General features: G+C 40.6%; 1 protein-coding gene across 1 annotated transcript; it reads left to right on the top strand.

Annotated features, from left to right (window-relative positions):
- The first annotated feature begins 18,111 nt into the window (after positions 1-18,111).
- Positions 18,112-19,613, top strand: LOC134623328 (tripartite motif-containing protein 16-like). The gene has a single exon (XM_063468477.2). It carries the CDS (start codon positions 18,116-18,118, stop codon positions 19,589-19,591), a length of 1,476 nt encoding a protein of 491 aa, XP_063324547.2. The 5' UTR covers positions 18,112-18,115; the 3' UTR covers positions 19,592-19,613.
- Positions 19,614-21,768: the final 2,155 nt, after the last annotated feature.

Genomic DNA, 21,768 nt, shown 5'->3' with positions numbered 1-21,768 from the left:
TAGATGATAGTAGCACTAAAAATCATCGTAGACCTGCACTACACTTATTTTTTAATTCTACCAAAGTACACTATTTAGATTCTGAAAGGTTTATATAATTATTTAGCCTTCATAAGGCTAAATAAGGCTATAACACCCCCCTTCCCAAGACCAAACATCTCCCCTATAGATGTTTGGCACTTAGGAGTTCAGAAAACCATGCGACAGTGCATCTGCCATTACATTTTCGGTTCCTTTTTTGTGATGGATCTCCAAATTAAAGTCCTGCACTAAGAGGGACCATCTCATGAGCCTCTGGTTAGAATTTTGCATCCTAGTCAAAAACACGAGGGGGTTGTGATCGGTCTAAACGATGACAGGTAATGAACTAGAGCCGACATAGACTTCGAAATGCTGTAGAGCAAGCAACAGAGAAAGAGCTTCTTTTTCAATGGTACTGTACTTCTGTTGGTGGGTGTTGAATTCTTTTGAAAAGTAACCAATTGGGTGATCAACACCCTGCCTATCCTCCTGCAACAACACCGCCCCGGCACCGTTGGCACTGGCATCCATCTCGAGTTTAAACCGACGTGTGAAAACAGGAGCGGCAAGTACTGGTGTGCTGCAGAGGAGAGCTTTGGCAGACTCAAAAGCATTCTGGCATGTGGGCGACCATACGAATGGTTTTGACACACTTGTGAGACTGGTGAGAGGTGCAACTACATCTGCAAAATTCTTACAGAAGCCACGATAATAGCCGGCCATTCCAAGGAACCGGCGAAGTTCACGTCTAGTGCGAGGCACATGGAAATCTAGGATAGCCTGGATTTTGGCCAGAAGGGGGCGCACCTGACCCTGACCCACCTGCTTCCGTAGATAAGTCACAGTGGCCTTACCAAAGTCACATTTGGCAAGATTTAGGGTAAGGGATGCCGCTTTTAACCTTTCAAAAATTTCAGTGAGTGTTCCAAGGTGTTCTGACCAGGTCTCTGAATAGGCTACAATGTCGTCTAAGTACACTTCACAGTTTTTGACACCACCTAAGACAATGTGCATAAGGCGTTGGAATGTGGCAGGGGCATTTCGAAGATCAAAAGGCATGACAGTGTATTGGAGGAAGTGATCAGGGGTGACAAAAGCGGAAATTTCAGATGCACGTGGAGTGAGGGGAACTTGCCAATAGCCCTTTAATAGATCCAGCTTGGTGACAAACTTTGCAGAGCCAACCCTATCAACACAATCTTCCATGCGGGGAAGAGGATAGGAGTCGGGTTAGGTCACACTGTTCACTTTTCGAAAATCAGTACAAAAACGTGGGGTTTTGTCTTCCTTCGGCACAAGAAGGCATGGGGAACTCCAAGCACTCGAACTAGGGACAGCGAGACTATTTTCCAGGAAGTAGGAAACTTCTTGTTGAAAAAGTGCGCGTTTAGTAGGGTTCACACGATAAGCGTGTTGTTTGATTGGAGGGTGTCACATCTATGTCATGTTCAAGGACAGTAGTGCGAGATGGAGTGTCAGCAAACAGGGATGTGTGAATTTGCTCTTTGCGACGAAGTGATGGGCAATTAGCAATGAGATGGCCAGTATCATGGCAATAAAAGCATTCTCGGACAGTCATGGGAACCTGATTAGGGCGCGTTTGACGCTTAGGAGAAACCCTCAAATTTCTCGCAGGTTTAGACAATGGAGCACATTCACGGCGCACAGCTGAAAACGTAGTGCGATGGGTCAACACAAACTCATCTGCGAGAACAGCAGCTTTAGACAACGAATCCACCTGGGTCAAAATCAAAACACAAGAAGTGAAATCCTTTACTGCTCACATTAATGCTGTGGATAAAAACAAAGTTTACAAGGGAAGACACAAAGGATAACTGTTTGCCATTCCTGGACTGTGCCATGTGCATTGAAGGGAACGGAAACATTAACTTTAGCGTGCTCAACCAATTGGTAGAGCACATTTTCAGGCCCTACATCTAACTGAGGCTTTCACTGAAATCGACCTACGTTATTTAGTCTTTTCTACCAATTGGTTTACATCTGTAATGCCAAAAAAATCCACCAGAAGGCACTGTGAATGGAAACTGTTGGCTCTTCTTATACCTCTCCCAACCAGGAAGTCAGAAACAAAAAAACATCCAACATATTTTGAGTGTTTTGATGAAACTAAGGTAGGAAGATATAATTTTTTGATATATGATAGTGTTAGAGGACTTACTAAACAGATGTATGTCACTTGACAGCATTAAAAAAGTGAAATTACATTAGTTTAATATTTTTTTTTAAAGTGGTCAACATAAAGGTTGATTTGTCACTTTATGGTGCTACTGCTAACATAACCTAAATGTTATTAAAATTGATTATTTGCCATAAAATCAGACCACTAGACCCATTTTATTTATCTGTTGCTGTTGATAAATCACATTAAGTGTTAGCATAGCAAGAATATGCTGAAATAATTTCCTCAGTAAGTCATTTTTATAACTTTATGAGTTAATATTTTAAAAATCAAGAATAACATGTGGAAATCACAAATATCACAACTGATTACCTTTTAATTAAATTACAGTAGCTGGTAAATTAATATTACTAAGTTGTCAAAATTATAATTTCATGTTTAACAAGTACTATATTGACGCTAAACAATTATATGGCTAGAAATCACATGGTCCTGTGGCATGATACTCATGATACCATCCACCTTCAACCACAGTGTGTTTGAGGTCATGGTTTCATATGAAGCCAACAGGGCTGGCACTCTCCACCAGTATATTGCCAACAAAACAGATGAGTGGGGCTTTAAATTGTTCTGCCAAGCAAGTTCATCTGGCATCATCCACGACTTGCTGCTGTATCAAGGGGGGTCTACATTCTTCAATGCTCCCCTCAGTGAAAAGGAACAGAAGCTATCTCTAAGGGGCCAAAGTTGTAAAAAAAAAAACTACTATGCAACCCCATAAAAGAACCACAGCTCTTCACAAGTTTCAGCTTGGTCCAGAACTTGCACACCTCCTTGGGTGTCAGGTGCATTGGTACTGTATGACCAAACTGCACAGGTGGAGCTCCCCTGATAGCAGACAAACACCTGATGAAGAAGGGCCATTAAGCCTGTTATTACAGGCTGATCAAGGTCTGATTGCAATAAAATGGGTTGACAACAAATGTGTCAACCTTCTAAACATCGCCTGTGGGTTCATGCCTCTTTCATCGGTCAAGCAGTGGAGCAAAGAGTCCAATGCAAAGATCAATGCGCATCACTCATCCCTGTATATAATTTGCATATGGGAGGAATTATGTCACGGCCGAGGCCGTCCCAAAGGTGAAAAGACTCAAATGCAGGACGCCGAACAGCACGTAAGTAGTTTTAGTGACGACGTTTATTTATACAGTAAGTGTTTATAAACTGGAAAGTGAGATTACAAGTGCGAAGTGCCACAACTGAATCCAAGGGGTCTTAAGCAGCCTGGGCTACGTAAGCAATCTTGTCTTGGACAGTGAAAACAGCAATTCCGAGTATTGGACTGGCGGGGAAGTCACACTGGGTCCAGGGAAAGGGTCAGAGCCACTGTAAATAGAGTACAGACGGTCAGCTATGATTCAGGAGGTATATGGATAAGCTGTTAGTTTGGAATCTTCCTTTGTACTGCGTACTTGCCGCGGGTGGTCGGTGGTGACGTGGAGGGGTGAGTGGTCCGGGTGTGTGGTCCGAGATTCCTGGCGTGGAGGCAGGGAGGCAGGCAGGTGGTTCGGGTGAACAGCCCGTGGGACTGTCAGGTGGTCCAGCGTCCGGGTTGGAGTTCTTCGGCAGGTGTTAGTATTTGGCAGCTTGGTGTGACTATAAGAGAAACACACGATGAGACAAGGCAATCACAAAACGGGTGCGAAATCACGATGGTGGCCTGCACTAACTAGAGTTAGCTGAGAATCTAGCGAAGAGAAGTTGAGAGCGCTGGTCTTATGAGTCCCCGGCTAAATTACCCACAGGTGTGAGTAATCAGCAGAACACTGAAGCCCCTCCCAGGGGTGGAGATGCCGGCTCGGAAGGAGACACACTGGCGCACACCCGGACCATGACAAATTAAGCTTTCTGATATGATCTTACACCTTTATAAGACAAGTTATAAGTTACAAGTTAAGGAGATGACATATTCCACTGTTTTGATACATCCTTGACTTGAATACCTGGTCTACAAGAGGGACTGTGCCCTACTGGACCAGAAACCGATGGCTCTCAAAAGATTTCCACCTGGCTGTGTCTGAACCAAGTTAACAAGCCAGCATCTAGAGTTGGACAACCATGATTCAGCTCTCCAAGACCACAGAATAAATGCTACACCCTAAGACCCCAATGACCAAAACCACAAGCAGATGTGCTTGATTTGCACTGTTTTTATTTTATTTTTTAAAAAACAAAATGATTTTGCACAGTAGCATTCAATCAGAAGTGGCCTGAATGTGAGTATTTTGTGCTGTAGCACATTTTTCACATTTGCAGATTTAAAAAATATGTATTTTGTTGTTTGATGTAATACTTTCCTTTGATGGAATGAAAACCAGCAATGATCACTGGCATGCTACTAGAAGTAAACTGTATCCAATGCCCTGGATAGTTTTTGTTATTAATTTAATTATAAATTTGGCCCTTTATTTGATTTTTTCAACTGTATTACTACTGTACTTGTATTTGCATGATGACCATTACCATTAAGTGACATCTCAACCATTTGGTAGAGATCAATATTTTAAAAACTAGAGGGTCTATTGAAAAAAAAATTCATTGTGGTTATTACTCACCCAAGTCAATAAGAAATACAAACAAAAAAAAATTCTATTGCTTTTTTCTTGGTGCGGACCTCAAAGGGTTATGATCCTGATTATTACACTGACTCCATCAACCATGTTTTACATTAAATTAAAACACACACACAAACATTCCTTCTTAAAGCCAAACTTTTTCATCCTCTTGTTTAGACAGAGGTCATAGATGTGTTTGTGTGTTTCTGCTGCGTGTCTGCCAGCTGTGGACAAACGTGTGAGGATGAAGTTTTCCTGCTGCGTGCATTACAGTCAGATACGAACCTGGAGAAAAAAACAACAACAAACAAACAATAATGTCTTGATTCATTTTGATTTCATCAGGCCTTGCAGGTAACAAAGCTGAGCAGTTGACCACTAGAGGATGCTACTCACCTAAAAAGAAATCAGATAAAATTAAAAGGCCTTGAAGGGAAATCAGGGTGATGTGATTAATGAGTTAACGTTTCTCTAACAGAGTTTCCCAAAAATGCACAATGGACTTTTTAGGAGAGATTCAGATCTTTGTTATTATCTGGATGATTAATAAAATCATTTGTTGAATGTCCATTAGACTTGCCCTACACCCCACAGTGGGATTTAGCTGCTGCCTAATTTAGTCAGAACCTTTCATGATGTTTATCAAAAAGGAAAGATTTAAATTCTCACATCCGACAAACTGGGTCATGATTTGTGAAGAAGATTATTACTGCTGTAAAGCTCAGGCAGATCTGTGGTTTTCTTTCAATTAGTTTATTCCAAGACTTCCAAATCTAACCGTGAACACTAAATTCGCAATGCTGACAAAATCCAGAGTGTTGATGTAAAATAAGCAGCATGTAAAATGACTTTTACGACAGTAAAACAAAGACAAACCTAATAAATAAATTGTTGGATGCAAGTCATAAAAAGGGAATTAGTCACCCTTCTTTCCTTGTATATATATTTCCTTCTAAGTGCAGGCGTGTAATTTCTAGGGGGGTTAGGGGGGTTATGACGCATTTGCCGAATACTTGGTATTACCCGACCGGCTTTCTCTACCAAACCTTCAGTATTTGCTGTATGTTTGTTAGCGCAGTCGCTGATGGTAACTAAAAACTAGCTAACTGAACTGTGGTGACATCAGACATGAAAAGAGGTAGACAGACATCACTATTTAATTGTTGGTCCATACCAACCGCTTGCAAAAGGAAAAAAAGTCCTGACCAAAAGGAGGTAAATACCTGTGTTATTAAGTTAGCTGATGATTTGTTGACTGGAGTTGGTCTCCTGTGAGGAAAAGCAGAGGCTTTGTAGCCTACTGTCTAGGTCCAGTGTCAGTTTCACTGAATTGTAACTTAAGTAGCTGTTTGCTACAATACAGTCACACGTTTTGGCATCGTTTACCTATCTGCCATCCCTCCTACTTAATAACACTGCCATTGACAGCTAGCTGCTGATGGTTAGTTCAGAGCACAGAGTTCAGTTTTGAGCGCACACGCCTGCACACACAGACATACGGTGAATGACGTTGCATGTTTGTAGGCTTGTTAGATACAAAAACATGTAGTCTATGACTAGGGTGATTAACCGTCCTCTTTTCCCCGGACATGTCCTCTTTTCACGTTCCGTCCGGGGGGATTTTCGAGATTGATAAAAATGTCTGGGTTTTCCTATATTCCATCAGAGGACCCATGTGTGTGACGTCATTCCCAAATTGCTGCTTTGTGAGCGCTTGTTCTGCGCTCACAGACGGGACAGACAACGCGCAGCAACACGCCTAACAATGTTTAAAAGATCCCAAAGTACAAGTCCATCTTTTCAGACAAACTGCAAAAGAAATTTCCCTCGTTCCGACCCAGTACTGGTAATTTTTCTTATGCAGATGAGGCATTATTTCTGTACCATTATTTAATTGCAGAGGCTTTTAAGTTATTTTTTGCACTTGTTGACTTTTAAAAGCCTATATGACATATTTTATTTCACAATTCATTAACCGCACAGAGAAGGCATCATTTAAATATGTTAAATATGTTTCTTTAAGCAAGTTCTTCATGACTGAGCCAAGTGTCTTCTTTTTTGGAAATCAAAATATGGTCACCCTATCTATGACTGAAATGGTGAGTTGAGGATTAACAGAAACATCTTGTTGGCTGTTCTTTAACTTGCAAAAAATCGGAAATACTGAATGTTAAATAATTGCAATGTAAGGAAAAGGAAATACTTGCTCTATTTGTTGACGTCTGCCACCATAAATCACTGCAAACTTTGATGTTAACACTATGCTGTATATGTGGGGAAGGGGGCTAAGAAATGGGAAAACGGCTCTCATCAGGACATGCATTTTCAGGACATGCAAAAAGTCAGGTACATATCCTCAAGTTACATAGCTTCACATCTTTCTTCAGCTGTTACCAGACAACAGGAGGAAGCAAGGTATGGATTATTGAAGATTGTAGGTTCCATCAAATACTTCGCTTGGCAAGGTTTAGCTCTACAAGGTCATGTAGGTATAGTTGTTGGTACAGTTTATTGGTGTCAATACAATGGTGTGAATGATTGAATATATACATGAATAAGCAGAGTCACCATGTGGTATTTTTGCCATCTGGCAATAATTTCCTTAGGGGTTAATAAAGTATTTTGATTCTGATTCTGAATACAGAAGTGGTGAGTCGACAAGCAAAAATGCCAGTGGTCCTCTAGCGTTTAAAACAAATGTATTTACATAGACAGAGTTCTTGAGTTCTTGCCCATAGCTTAAAAAAAACTCTCAGCCATCTTCCTTAAGCCTTCTTTGAAAAACTACATCTAAGCTCCAATGTATATAAGGAGAGCAATAATTAATGTAACATTTAACTGGAATTAAATTCTTTGCTCTCTGTTGTTAGCCCTGCATCAGATTGTCAACCTGTCCAGGGTGTACCCCTGTGGTAGCTCCAGCCCCACCACGACCCTGACAAGGATAAGAGGAAGAGAACGGACGGTAATCATCTGTATTTATGTGAAGCACAGTGCGTGGGTAAACTCTGGTGTTATGTGTAATTTATGTAACAGCTGCTTGGCTCTTCTTTAAGGTACCTCAAGTTCTCAAATTTTGCTCTTTAGTGAAATTATTTTGAGGTCAAACTAAATCTGAATATTTGTTGTTTCTCTGGAAGAGTTTAACTCTTATGCTATGCTACAGATCAAACTGACCCTTATTTATATTCTAAAAACAAATAGCTAAAAGTATTCTTTTTAATAAAATATTGACTGTAATCAACATATACAAAACACATAAAGAAAATGGAAATATTCTGTCATGAATCGCTGTGTGCAGGCAGGAGGTGAGGACTCAAAATGCAGGACTCGCAACACGGGAATGAACTCAAAAGGTCAGTTTATTGTAGACTCAGGAAAATGATACAACTAATGATGAACTAAACTAGACTGGGAAAATATAACCTAATGTTCCATAAAGGATCACACAGCTTGAGGGACAATGCGACACGGAACAAAGGGATACTCTGACATAAATACACAGAAGGTAACGAGGGAAGTGGAAGCACACGGGGAACACAGCTGAGGACAATTACTCATGACAGCGCGGGGAGGACACAAAAATGAAAATGCTGACACCAAGACGCGGACCTTAAACATAACACAGAGAGTACACAAACAGAGGCAGAGAGAGAGAGAGAGAGAGAGAGAGAGAGAGAGAGAGAGAGAGAGAGAGAGAACATGACGGAAAGAGGAAAACACGGAACACAAGGAGTGGGAGCAAAGCACAATAACTCACATCACTATATACACAGTCACAGAGGGAGACACAGAGGACAACACAGGGGGGAAATCTAATAAACAGTACTAAACAGAAAACCTTGGGATCTTAAGAATACAAATGAACTTAATACAGAATGTCAAAACTCAAAACATCAGGTCAGAAGTCCTGGGACCATGACATATTCTCTGCAAGAGAGTCCTAACAACAGCTCACTCTGCAGCTACATATTATAAACTCATCATTTTACAAAATGAGCAGAAGAAGTAAAGAATTAGCAGCCCAGGAGACTCTAAAAGTTTGATCAAAAAGGAGGGGGATGTGTCTGAAGATGAAAACCATCATGGAGTTAATTCTGAATCTGATGGTTCTGTACCAAGTGAGCAAACTGCTATTTGTATTCTTTCAAGCAAGAAAATCACAGAAAAAAATTTAATTGTGGTCTTCTTCCTCAAATATACGTCAGACAAAACTGTCTACACGAAACATAAATCTTGAAGTGGGTGTGTGATAGAAAAATCTAATAAAGTTGTGCAACGCTCTAAAATTAAAACTATGCAACACTCTTTTCAGTAAGCTGAAGGAATCTGTCTCTCCCTCTTTGTCTATCTGTCTGTTTCTCCCAGGCCTTGTTGTAGCTCCTCTGCTATCTGTTATCCAAGCACTATTAGCATGATGTAGTGACACACCACATTGCTGAATTGTTTTCCTTGAAAGAACGTGACACAGACCTCTGCTCCCAGGACAAGGTCGGGAGAGATGCATAAAAGAGGCTTGAAGGGAAATACTGTGTATGCTTTGGCTTCCTTGCATTAATATAAACGTGTTAAAACTTGCTGCTATGGAGTTTTTCTAACACTGTGGTTCAAGAAGCAGAGAGTGGGTCATCTACAGGTCCAAAGATTGGTGATCGTTTTTTTTCTGGCCCCTCCAGTCTCCACGTTGAGTTGTTTTTGGGCAAGATCCTGCATCCATGATCTGTGTTGGCGTTGATCTGTTAAAGAGGACTGTAGTAAAAAAGAACACACACACACATTGCCTGCTCAGTTATAAGTCCATTTACTGTAGCACATCTTATAGTGCTGACAAAACTTTTTCTTTCTGGGGTCTCATAAATTCCTCACTAACAGTAAAATCTCTTTAACCCACACATACAACACACTGAGCCCTTCTGTCTAAGTGCTAGACAGTCTGTCTAACTTCTCCATTGGCTGTCTACTCTTAAACAAACAGGTACATGCCCAACTGAACACAAACCACAAACCACGAGGTTAAAAAACCTTTGCAACCAAAAATGCTACACAGTAATGCGTTACAATGGACAGCCAAAAAACACACGGAGTGCAGCCCAAAGATATTTGTGTTTAAAGTTCGATGTGCATACCTATAAAACTGCACACTTAACCACTTCATGGGCAACGGAGGTTGGTCATATTTGTCTGTTTTTCTTGTTATAAGGGTGGTTTTCATGCTGGCACATTTGGTTGAGTGATACTTCTCACCCAAGAGCTCTGTCTGTTATATAACCTCACTTAGTGTAAGCTCTGTGGATGAGAGTAGGAAGTATGGGTAGGAAATGAGAGGCGTTAGCATAGAATCAGAATCTCTTTACCATCATTGAAACAAGTACAGTGAAATTAAGTGCAGTCCCTGTGGTGTCAAGAGAAGAAAGTTTAACTATAATTACAAAAGAAGTGTAAAAAGAGGTTAAACAAAGTCATTCAGTAATAATAAATAGAACCTAATTGCACATAAACACTACTGTGCAGAATATCATCCATTGCACAGTATTTATCAGGTTGAATTGTGGGTGATTACTTGTAATTCAAGGTCCTAACTGCTAAAGGCTGGAAACTGATATTTAGTCTAATAGTCTTTGTTCTGATGCTCCTGTATCTTTTGCCTGATGGCAGCAGTTGGAACAGATTATGAGGGCTGTGAGGAGTCTTTTATGATATTTCCTGCTTTCCTGGGAAGCGAGAGCTGTGCAGTTTGTCCAGAGAGGGTAAGATGATGTCCTGGGCTTTACAATCCCCTGAAGTGTTTTCCTCTGTGCTGTTGTGCAGCTGGAAAACCACACCCAGAGGCAGCAGAACATCAATAGGACAGCAGCAACTTTCGAGGAATGTTATTTTTCCCGAGGATTCTTAGGAAATAAAGTCACTGCTGAGCCTTCTTTGACATTTGGCATAAATGCAAATGAGTCTGCCCACACATCATTATATTTCTCCTTCTATTTTCTTCAGATATTTTTCTTTTCTTATATTTATCCATGTTTAGCCTACCCGGGGTCGTAAAGCTTGATAAATGTGGCGTGGTTTGTCGGGCATATACTGGCGTTTGTGATGTGTATTTGGGGCGACAAGAAATTAATATTACAAGATCACAATAATCTTCAAATTCTGAACAACAATAAAAAAAACAACAAATAATAAAAATATAATACACTTAAATTTACTTAAATTCCAAAGCCACAGGGAGCTGCAAAAAGCATGCCGACCCCTGGTTCAGTGTTTTCATTCCTATTAAAAATAGTGCACATCCTTTAATTTTCCTACAAACAGAATCTGATGTCAAATGTCTTGACCAATCAGGCATCATCAAGGATAGTAAACTGCTTGGAGGGTGTGGTTTTCATCTTCTTGAGGTTATATTAATACAGACGTTCCTCTACACTGGACTGAGCTTGACATAGAGGGTCACTATGGCACGTCTTCAGCTGCTCTTGATTGTGACCTCTGTTTTGGGTGTTTTCAGTCTCTGTGCTGGAAAATGTATGCCATTAGTTTCAGCAAGGCAATTTAATGTAACTCTTGATGAGGGGGGGCCTGCAACGCTCCCCTGCTGCTATCCATCATCTCATCCATCTGACATCAGCACATCTGTATCTGTGCGGTGGGAGAAAAATGGGAAGGTTGTGCTTGAGCAGAAATCCTGCACTGACGACAGCAACGAGATTCCTGATGGCCGACTCTCTGTATCACCTGACAGATGCTCAAGCGGAAGCTTCTCCTTGAATCTGCAGCAGGCTGAGATTGAAGATCAGGGATTTTACTTTTGCTACATCAACGGTAAAGACTGTCATGAGGCTGTTGTAAACCTGACTGTAAGACCGCCACCTCTGTCGGTATGCATCACTACCTTTTGCAAAAGAAAAAGGTGAACACCACACTTTCCACTTTGTTCAGTAGGTAAACCACATTTCTCATTTATGTTTCATGTTCTCTGCAGTCCACCCTGAAATTCTGTCACCAGGCCTGAGCTGCTGTCAGCTTTACAGAAGAGGTATCATCTGCCTTGTGGACTCAGTGCTGAAATCAGTGCATCATGTGGATCCAGTGCTGCGCAACATCCACAAGTGATGCAGTGTCAAGGACCTTCCTTCTCCTTCTCTTCAACCCATCTGTCGCTGCTGCCTGTTACATATAGTTCTCATTTCAGTGTCTAAAATCATCAAAGTGTGAGGTTGGAAAGCTTTACTCTGAGTGTGCTTTATGATGATTAGTGTGAGCAAAAAAATCAGGCTCTTCCCATAGAGGAAGAAGACCAGCAAACAGGATGTAACTGTGAGGAAATGCTGCCTGTATATGAATATTGAATATTCATTTTATTCTGTCCATTCAATCTTTAAGTTTTCATTTTTCAAATATTCAGTTAATCATTACTTACTGTATGACGTCTACATTTTATATCTCTGCCTGTCTATACTTACTGTATTTCTACTCATTCTGTCTCTAAATAAACTGTTTAATTGTTCCATTGTCTTCTTCCTACATGCATGCGTGTGTGTGTATGTGTGTACTACTATTTTATTCAACTTTATTGATGGTCATTCTTGGCCAGGACAAAAAACCAACAAACAAACAACCCCCTCCACACAGTCCTTTTTATAAAGTGCTTTACAAGCTTGAACTTTATAGCTAACAGGTTGATTTTCTTGTTTCAGTGCAGCTAGCCAAACTTATTGTTGCAGCCAATAAGTTTTATGTTAAAACCGAGGATATACCCTTAAACTGATTATTACCAACCAACAGAAGTTGGTCCTAAACATGTTTTTAAAACTTTAAACACTTATTTCTTTAATCTAATTTCACAGACTGAGTTACATCTATGTCAGTTTCTTAGAGCAGGGCTCTGATGTGTAAATTAGCCAGTCATTAGCACAATTTCTTCTTTAATACCACAGAACTCTATGCTTCCCCACACAAATACATTTCCTTTTTGGATTTTTTTTTTCAGTTAAAACTTTCTGTTCCACTTTCTGTTTTATCAATTTAGACATCAATAATAAATATTTGTATGCACAGAATGTTACAGAGCTTTAACTGGTTAATATAGCGTAGCCTCTGAAAGGAAGTAAGGGAATTAGAGCCTGGAGGAAGCTGCACATTTTTTTACCCATTGTGTGTTTCTGTGTTTTAATTGCACTTAAAAATAAAGTGTCAAAGGCAGACTGTATGCATCACACTTTTAAGACTAATACCTAAATTTTGGTATTACCTACAAATCAAGAAACCTCCACTTGAAGAACCTATGAATAAGGTTTATATTGCACTAAACCATACATAATATATAGCACACACTGAGCATCCCACCTTTATGAAATGACTGTTTCTACTGTGCCTTTACACAAAATGATAATGTTATGCCTTAGACCTGAAACTAGCAGCTGAGTCCATAAAGTCATTACTCTGCTTCCTTTATTTTCCAAAGGAAGGTGAAAAACCATGTGTTTAATTTGGTTGTTTATTTTCAGTCTGACATGAATGTACTGCAACACTAAGATAATAATAATAAAACATAAATAAATGGCTAACTAAATAGTGGTTGGGTTCTCCCCAGCTTCCTCCCACAGTCCGAAGCTTTACATGTGGAGTTAGATTAATTGGTGATTCTAAATTGTCCAAAGGTGTGAATGTGAGTGTGAATGGTTGTCTGTCTCTCTGTTAGCCCTGTGACAGACTGATGAACTGTACTGCCTCTCTCCCTCTGCCCTTAAACTGATTATTACCAACCAACCCACTTACATCATGCTCTGTACTGACAGAAGATGGTACTAAACACATTTTTAAAACTTTAAACACGTATTTCTTAAATCTAATTTCACTGACTGAGTTACATCTATGTCAGTTTTTGAGAGCAGGGCTCTGATGTGTAACTTAGCCAGTTATTAGCATAAATTCTTCTTTAATACCGCAGGACTCTATGCTTCCCTTCACATTTCACTTCCCTTTTGCATTGTTTTTGATCAAATCATTTCATGCAGGAATCTTACAAATTGAAAGCAACAACAACAACAACCTCTCACCAGCTTAGGCAAGGGAAGAAATTGCACTGAAGGTAAAAATAAATACTTCTGTTGTCTCCTTCCTGGAGGTTTGAGAGTTCTTTTGGACTTCAGTGAAATTTACCAGTTATTAAAGTAAGAACGAGTCGCTAGAACTCAGTTATGCTCACCTTCACCTTCACTGTCTGCCAGCTTCAAAGAAGCTTGCATAAAGTCTCTGTCTAGGCCGTCATAGTTGGAGGAGGGAGTGGGTTTGACTCACTGTCATTAACTCACTAACTCACTGTCAGACTGAATTTACAGTGTTGTTATAGTTAACCTGGCTGAGCAGATGACCAATGTACTGAAGGTTACTGTCCTCACTGCAAGGCCTGGGTATGAATCTACCTCAAACCAAGTCCTGTGTGTCATTTCCTCTCACACTTTCCACCCTCCTGTCTACTAAACACCACAACATTACTGCCAGCTTGATCATTAAGTACCCATACAACCAGATCCATTTATTTGTTGTGTTTATTTGTTGTGCGCCACCCCCAGTTTATATCTGGGATCAAGTATGAAAATACACAGATGGTTCCCACAGTTTCCCAGTATATGTGTGGGAAGATGGGAGCAGAGTGTGGGTGTTTGAAATGTAGCAATGCTGGAACTTTATGCAGGAGAAGCAGGAGCAGCATTTACAGGCTATTTATCACCAAGAACTTCTGTTCAACCAATAAAACTGTTTCCACTCTGATCTGTCGACAAACTAAAGTCAGTTCCTCGTCTCCTTTTCAGTCTGTGGGTGAGCGTCAGAGCTGAATACAGGGAGTAACCAGTAACATTTAAACATGTGCAGTCTAAAGTTTCAGAGCTCTAATCTGCAACTTTACAGCTATGTAAAGAATTACAGCTATGATGTGACTATGAACTGTGAACTATGATGTTCGTGAGATTCTAAGAAGTAGTTTAGCAAACATGAACTGTACAACAAACATGAGGTACTAGGAAACTATATACATATGAATTCTGTGACATGGGGAAAAGGGACGTCAGGCTGGGGGAACGAAAGAGTAAATATGGACAAGAACTGTGTTACTTATTGTAGGTGGAGGACTGGCATGAGAGGGGAAAGTGGTCCGAGTGAGGCGGTGATGGTTCCAGCAGTAGGTGGAGGGAGGAGAAGTGAGCAGGAGCTGTGGAGGAAGAGCTGCAGAGAAAACTGGCCTTCAAATGAAGGTGAGTATTGTCAGAGTTTGAGCATCAGGATCAGGTGGATGACTACAGGCAGAGAAACACAAGGTGAGCAGATAATATCACTGTGAACAAGATCACAAGAGCTGTGTCGGCCTACACTAACAGAGGTTAGTTGAAGATCTGGTGACGCTGGTCTTAAGTATTGCCAACAGGTGTGGACTGCAGGCTGTAATGCAATAACCTGCACTCACCCGGACCATGACACACTGATACATCCAACCACTGCAGAGTCATCATAAAACTTCTGAAGATGGCAAACTCAACATGAACAATTTATAAAAGACTCCACAAAGCTGAGTGGGACAGGCCTTGAGGACACAGGACTCATCTGGTCTGGTCCAGCAGACTTGCTTGATGGAGTCTTCTCCTTTGTCTTTGAATCTGGTCACGAATGTTGGAGGAGAGGTGGCAATGGTGCAATGTGGAGAGGGAGGGAGAGACAGTGGCATGGTTGTGGATAGCGGGCTGGCTACAGGTAAGTCAGTAGGGGGGGAGCATTCACTGCAGTGTCAAATCTGTTGAAAAGCACATTCAAGCATCTCGCTCTGTCCTCACTGCCTCCACTCACACACTCAGTAAGCCCACTGGTGTCCTCACCGTGAGGCTCACAGAGTATCTCCCAGTCTGTCAGCTCAAAACAACCCTGTAGTTCCACTAAAGCCTCCTCCGACCACCTACTACTACACTTCTAGTGGTCACAGCTTCCCTCTTCACAATAGGCACATAGCAGGGGGTGAAACAGGGATTTATATAAAAGCTAAAATACTAAAGCTACAACCTTTAATATAAAGCTGCTGCTGTGCAAACATGGCTTATACTCTTTCTGTTAACTAGACATAAAAACAGTTGAGGTCAACCTCTGATGTATTTACCACCCCGTCGTAGATCAATCACAGTATCCTGAACTCTCATTGGTAGATGCTTGAATTGCTGTCATGAAGTTCAGCCTGGATATCTTAAAAAGAAGGAAACTGAACTTCTTTTCTAACATCTGAGACTAACATGTCCTGGACCCTTTTAGCGCCCTCTGTAGTTGAACTGTGGAAGTGAAACAGAGCCACAGCCTGCACACACACAGTTTAACACATCAGTAACTGCACAACATGCAGAGCAGGAGTGAAAATGCTGCAACAGTTCAAACTGATCATAACTGTGTCAATAAAACCATGAATGCTGCCAAACTGCTCAGTGTGTGACTCAGACTGATAGCTGCTCTCTTCTCTCTGACACACTGTTGAGTATTTCATACATGTAACCACTTTAAGCACTTTGACCTTTGACCTATTCTGGTATTAGTTACAGTTGTTATGGCGATCCTTGGTGACCTCTGATGTTAAAAACAGTATGAGGCTGTGAGCAGGTTAAGAGGCTCATATCTTCATTGATGTAGAGGTGTGTGTGTGTGTGTGTGTGTGTGTGTGTGTGTGTGTGTGTGTGTGTGCAGCAGACAGTGAGCAGGAAGACGATGAAGAGGATGATGAAGGTAAAGAGAGCAAAGAAAATGAAGGTCACCCTGAGGGTGGTGGGGAGGATGAAGAGAGGACAGATTTCTTACATTTAAATTCTTTACATTTTTTGTCCTTCGTGCTTTTGAAGCATCAAACTGTAGGTCAGGAAAGCTGATTCTTTTTGTCTGTTTCTGATAATAAAACGTGTTTCTGGGGACGTCGTGTTCAGCTGTGTTTATCATGCAGTATAGTAAACATGTTTCAGTGTGAATGTTACAAAGATGAGATTTTACTGTGAAGCTTTTTTATACCAGGGGAATCATAAATACTTCAGTGATGTAAATAACGCTCTCAGAAGCTGCAAACTCCAAGCAAAACTCATTGAACCATAAATAACTGTAGATTACAATATGATGAGAAATGAGGGCTGAAATGTGAGGAGGTTTCAGACTGTGCAGACTTATGGACGTATCATAGATTAGTATTAAATGTGGTTTATGAAAAGTTCATTAGATTTCCCCTCATTAACATACTGTCTGACCTGCTGACTTACACAGGTCAGCTTCACTGTTTGATTCTGATAGCTGAGCTGACACAGGCTCTGTGATCTGCTGTAATTTGTTAGAAATACTTTGACTCACAGAAAAAGCTGCTCAGCTCTTGTTCTGGACAAATTTGGGAGAGAACCTGCCTCTGTCTGTAACAGCGCCCCCTGCTGCTCTTGATGATAAATGTGCAGATGCTGATTCTTGCTGTGACTGTTGATCCAGCTGGAAGTTCTGTGGTTACAGGTCCAGCTTCCTCCTGTGAAACCTAAACTAGTGGGCTGCTGTTACAAACCACCAAGTTCTAATATCCAGGTCACATGTACATAGCTGCAGTCAGTCATTGGAGACCTTAATATTGACTGGTTCTCAAATAACTGTATTTAGCCACGTCCCTGCTCAAGACGATTTTGTGTGATCAACTCGACAGTAATAACAGAAAAATACTTTTAAAGAAGTATTAGAGTTTCTTTTTATTCCTGTCAAACATTTATCACATTTTTGTAGAGATGAATGTGTTTGAAAACTCTTTAATTTGTTTACTGTCTCATATACCAACTACTACACCTGCTGCACCCTCTCACCTTTGATGGTGTTTGAGGGACATAAACAACTGAAATGAACATAAACTTAAATGCAACATAAGCATCATGTCAGTGGCTGCCTTATCTGTATGTTTAGGATCATTATCCTCCAGCATTGACTAAAACTGAAGGACTGTTTGTTAACTTCAGTGAGAACTCTGACATTTCTAAACTGAAGTTTATTTATATAGAAGAAAGTGTTAACAAGCTTAAAAGTTGATGTGAGCAGTAAATAAAAAGGGTTAAACACACAGTATCGCTCTCAAACTGCTCCTCTTCCTGGAGTGAAGCACAGCCTGATAACCCTCCCTCTTCTTCCTGCTCTTAAACACAGCACCTCCTCTCTGTCCACCTGTTTCCTCGTTCCCTCCCCTTCAAATCTGCACTTTGAAGATGGGTGTAACCAACATGTGGTGACGTGTAAGAGCTGAAAGGCTCCATTCACTGCAGAAAGGACTGAGAAGCAGAAGGAGCTCGAGGTCCTGGAGAAAAACATCATGTTAGCAGATTTAGTGGAGCAGCTGAAGAAGACTGGACTCCAAGCTGCTCCAGCTGATCACTGCTATGCTGGACCTGAAGATGTGGCCTGTGATGGCTGCACTGGGAGGAAGCTGAAAGCCATCAAGTCCTGTTTATCTTGTCCAGCCTCTTACTGTGAGAAACACCTCCAACCTCACTATGATGCAGCTCCATTAAAGAAACACAAGCTGGTGGCCCCCTCCAAGAAGCTCCAGGAGAACATCTGCTCTCGTCATGATGAGGTGATGAAGATTTTCTGTCGTACTGATCAGCAGAGTATCTGTTATCTCTGCACAATGGATGAACATAAAGGCCATGAAACAGTCCCAGCTGCAGCAGAAAGGACTGAGAAGCAGAAGGAGCTCGAGGTGAGACGACTAAACATCCAGCAGAGAATCCAGGAGCGAGAGAAAGATGTGAAGCTGCTTCAACAGGAGGTGGAGGCCATCAATGGCTCTGCTGATAAAGCAGTGGAGGACAGTGAGAAGATGTTCACTGAGCTGATCCGTCTCATCCAGAAAAGAAGCTCTGATGTGAAGCAGCAGGTCAGATCCCAGCAGGAAACTGAAGTGAGTCGAGTCAAAGAGCTTCAGGAGAAGCTGGAGCAGGAGATCGCTGAGCTGAAGAGGAAAGACGGCGAGCTGGAGCAGCTCTCACACACAGAGGATCACAACCAGTTTCTACACAACTACCCCTCACTGTCAGCACTCAGTGAGTCTACACACTCATCCAGCATCAATATTCGTCCTCTGAGGTACTTTGAGGATGTGACAGCAGCTGTGTCAGAGACCAGAGATAAACTACAGGACATTCTGAGAGAGGAATGGACAAACATCTCACTGACAGTCACTGAAGTGGATGTTTTACTGTCACCACCAGAGCCAAAGACCAGAGCTGGATTCTTAAAATATTCACGTGAAATCACACTGGATCCAAACACAGCAAACAAATATCTGTTATTATCTGAGGGGAACAGAAAAGTAACATTTATGTTCCAACAACAGTCTTATTCTGATCATCCAGACAGATTCACTGGATGGTGTCAGGTCCTGAGTAGAGAGAGTCTGACTGAACGTTGTTACTGGGAGGTGGAGTGGAGAGGGAGAGAAGTTCGGGTAGCAGTCGCATACAAGAATATCAGCAGAGCAGCGACGGGCGGTGAATGTCGATTTGGATACTGTGCATTTGGGTACAATGACAATTCTTGGGCATTATATTGTGACAAAAACAGATATATATTTCTGCACAACAATTTCCAAACTGACCTCTCAGGTCCTCGGTCCTCCAGAGTAGGAGTGTACCTGGATCACAGAGCAGGTATTCTGTCTTTCTACAGCGTCTCTGAAACCATAACTCTCCTCCACAGAGTCCAGACCACATTCACTCAGCCGCTCTATGCTGGACTTTATCTTTTTAATTATGGGGACACTGCAGAGTTGATTAAAGTCAAATAGAGAAGACAGGTTCATGTCGATCCCTGACCATTATATGTACTTGTGTAGTTTCTAAATGAGGCTTTACATTTTAGAAGCTGAGAAGTTCAGTGGTCCATTGATGTGTGAAAATAATATTGCACTGATTCAAACTGTACTTACATTTATATACCTTACATCAATATAAATCTGAATTTGTTCGTATGGCTGATAATCATGTGAGTTTAAATGATACTACTCTTCATATTCAGCATGTTTGAAATCTGTCATCAGTCTGGTTAGTGGTTTTATTCTGTAGTTGCTGTAGTGGGTTGTCAAATGCAACAATATATTGGAGCTGCAGTGATTCATCAGTTAGTCAATGATCAGAGAATTGATTGTTTTATAATGATTTTAGTCACATTTAAAGCTGGTTCCAGTTTCTGAAATGTGAAGATTGTTGATTTTCTTGATCATATATGACTGTAAACTTAATGTCTTTGAGGTTTGAACTTTTAAAATGTAACAAAAATTAAATACTTAATGTTTGACATTTAATGTCATGTTTCATGTGAAAACTTTGATCACACCTGATCATTTATACATTTAAATAAAGACTAAATGACACAGGCCTGTATATTGTGGAGTATTGACACGTTTCATTGCCCTGAGCTGTGTCTGGCAGGCAGAGCGTCTCCAGAAGCTTCTGATTTGGAGAAAATGATCTGAGGGAGACACCTGGAATCTCAGCCTGGACACAAAGGGAATAAAATCAGCAGAGTTATACACAAGTGGTGATGTTGAATGATTGGCAAATAAACATCTTTTTTAATATCGCAGGACTCTATGCTTCCCTTCACATTTCACTTCCCTTTTGCATTGTTTTTAATTAAAACTTTCTGTTCCACTTTCTGTTTTATCAATTTTGACATCAATAACAAATGATTGTATGCAGGGAAAATTTTTTTCTAAAACTAAAAAAGGGCTTAATCTATAAGTGAGATTGCTGCGTGATATTTGTTGTGTTTTATTTGTTTTGTACTACAAAGTTGTCGTTCTGGGAAAAGGTTGTAAATTTTAATGAAGCTTTAACTGGTAATATATAATGTAGCCTCTGAAAGGAATTAAACAGGTAAACAGAATTAGAGCCTGGATGAAGCTGCACAGTTTTTATTTTCTGTAACTGTCACTTTCTATTATGTGACTTTTTATAAAGTGTATCAAGCTTTTTGAAGGAACTTTTAATTGCACTTAAAAAATGAAGTGTTAAAGGCAGACTGTCCTGCTTTAAAAAAAAACAACCCCATATGTTGTCCTACATCACACTTTCAAGACTAATACCTACATTTTGGAATCAAGAGACGTCCATTAGCCATGAGTGAAAAAATATGTGAAAATGTTTTTTTGTGGTTTTTTGCTTGTATTTTGTGTATATTGAACTAAAGCATACACAGCATATAGCACACACTGAACATACCACCTTTATGAAATGCCTGTCTCTACTGTGCTTCTTCACCAAATGATAATGTTATGCTTTAGACCTGAAACTAGTAGCTGAAATAAAAATTGAAATCTTAGCTACAGTGTTGCAGAGTATCACATTTTCTGCTTTCAGATCAAAATACACACAGAAGCACTTTTGATATAAGTTTGACCTCTATGTGTCACAAATGCTTGACCAATCTCCACTGATGCAAAGGTGCCTTAAACATGTAATGAGAAGTATTTTTACTGCTGCCTTCAAACATCACTCATAAAACTGCCCCAAATGAATAACTCTGTGTTTCTACAAACGTACTGAAAACAAAACCAAAAAGAGAAATGAACTAAAGCTGAAGTGAACACAGAAAGAGGAACAAACTGACTCCAGGAAACCAGGTGTGGCAGCTGTGCCTGCATATATAGTGAAACTACACTTGTGCCAGTGTACTGCAGGTACTGATGAAACAGACAGGTATTGAGTGAAAGAAGAAGATACAGCAGACGTATGTATTTACTCTTTTCATTGGTTTTATTTTAGTTCTGTGTCTTCTTTCATTTTGCAATGTGGGTGATGGGTCAGCTTGCGTCCTGTTGAAATTAGTTCAATATTTGAGTTACTACATATTATTAAGACCAAACCAATTGATTATACAGGATAATGTTCACCTCTGTAACGGGGACCTGACACAAAACATTTGAGAACCTTTGCTCTGGAAAGAGAAGACTGAGGGAGACCA

The sequence above is a fragment of the Pelmatolapia mariae genome, linkage group LG3_W (assembly GCF_036321145.2).
Source record: "Pelmatolapia mariae isolate MD_Pm_ZW linkage group LG3_W, Pm_UMD_F_2, whole genome shotgun sequence".
NCBI classification, from domain to species: Eukaryota; Metazoa; Chordata; class Actinopteri; order Cichliformes; family Cichlidae; genus Pelmatolapia; species Pelmatolapia mariae.
This window is presented reverse-complemented; position numbering and strand designations above follow the sequence as displayed.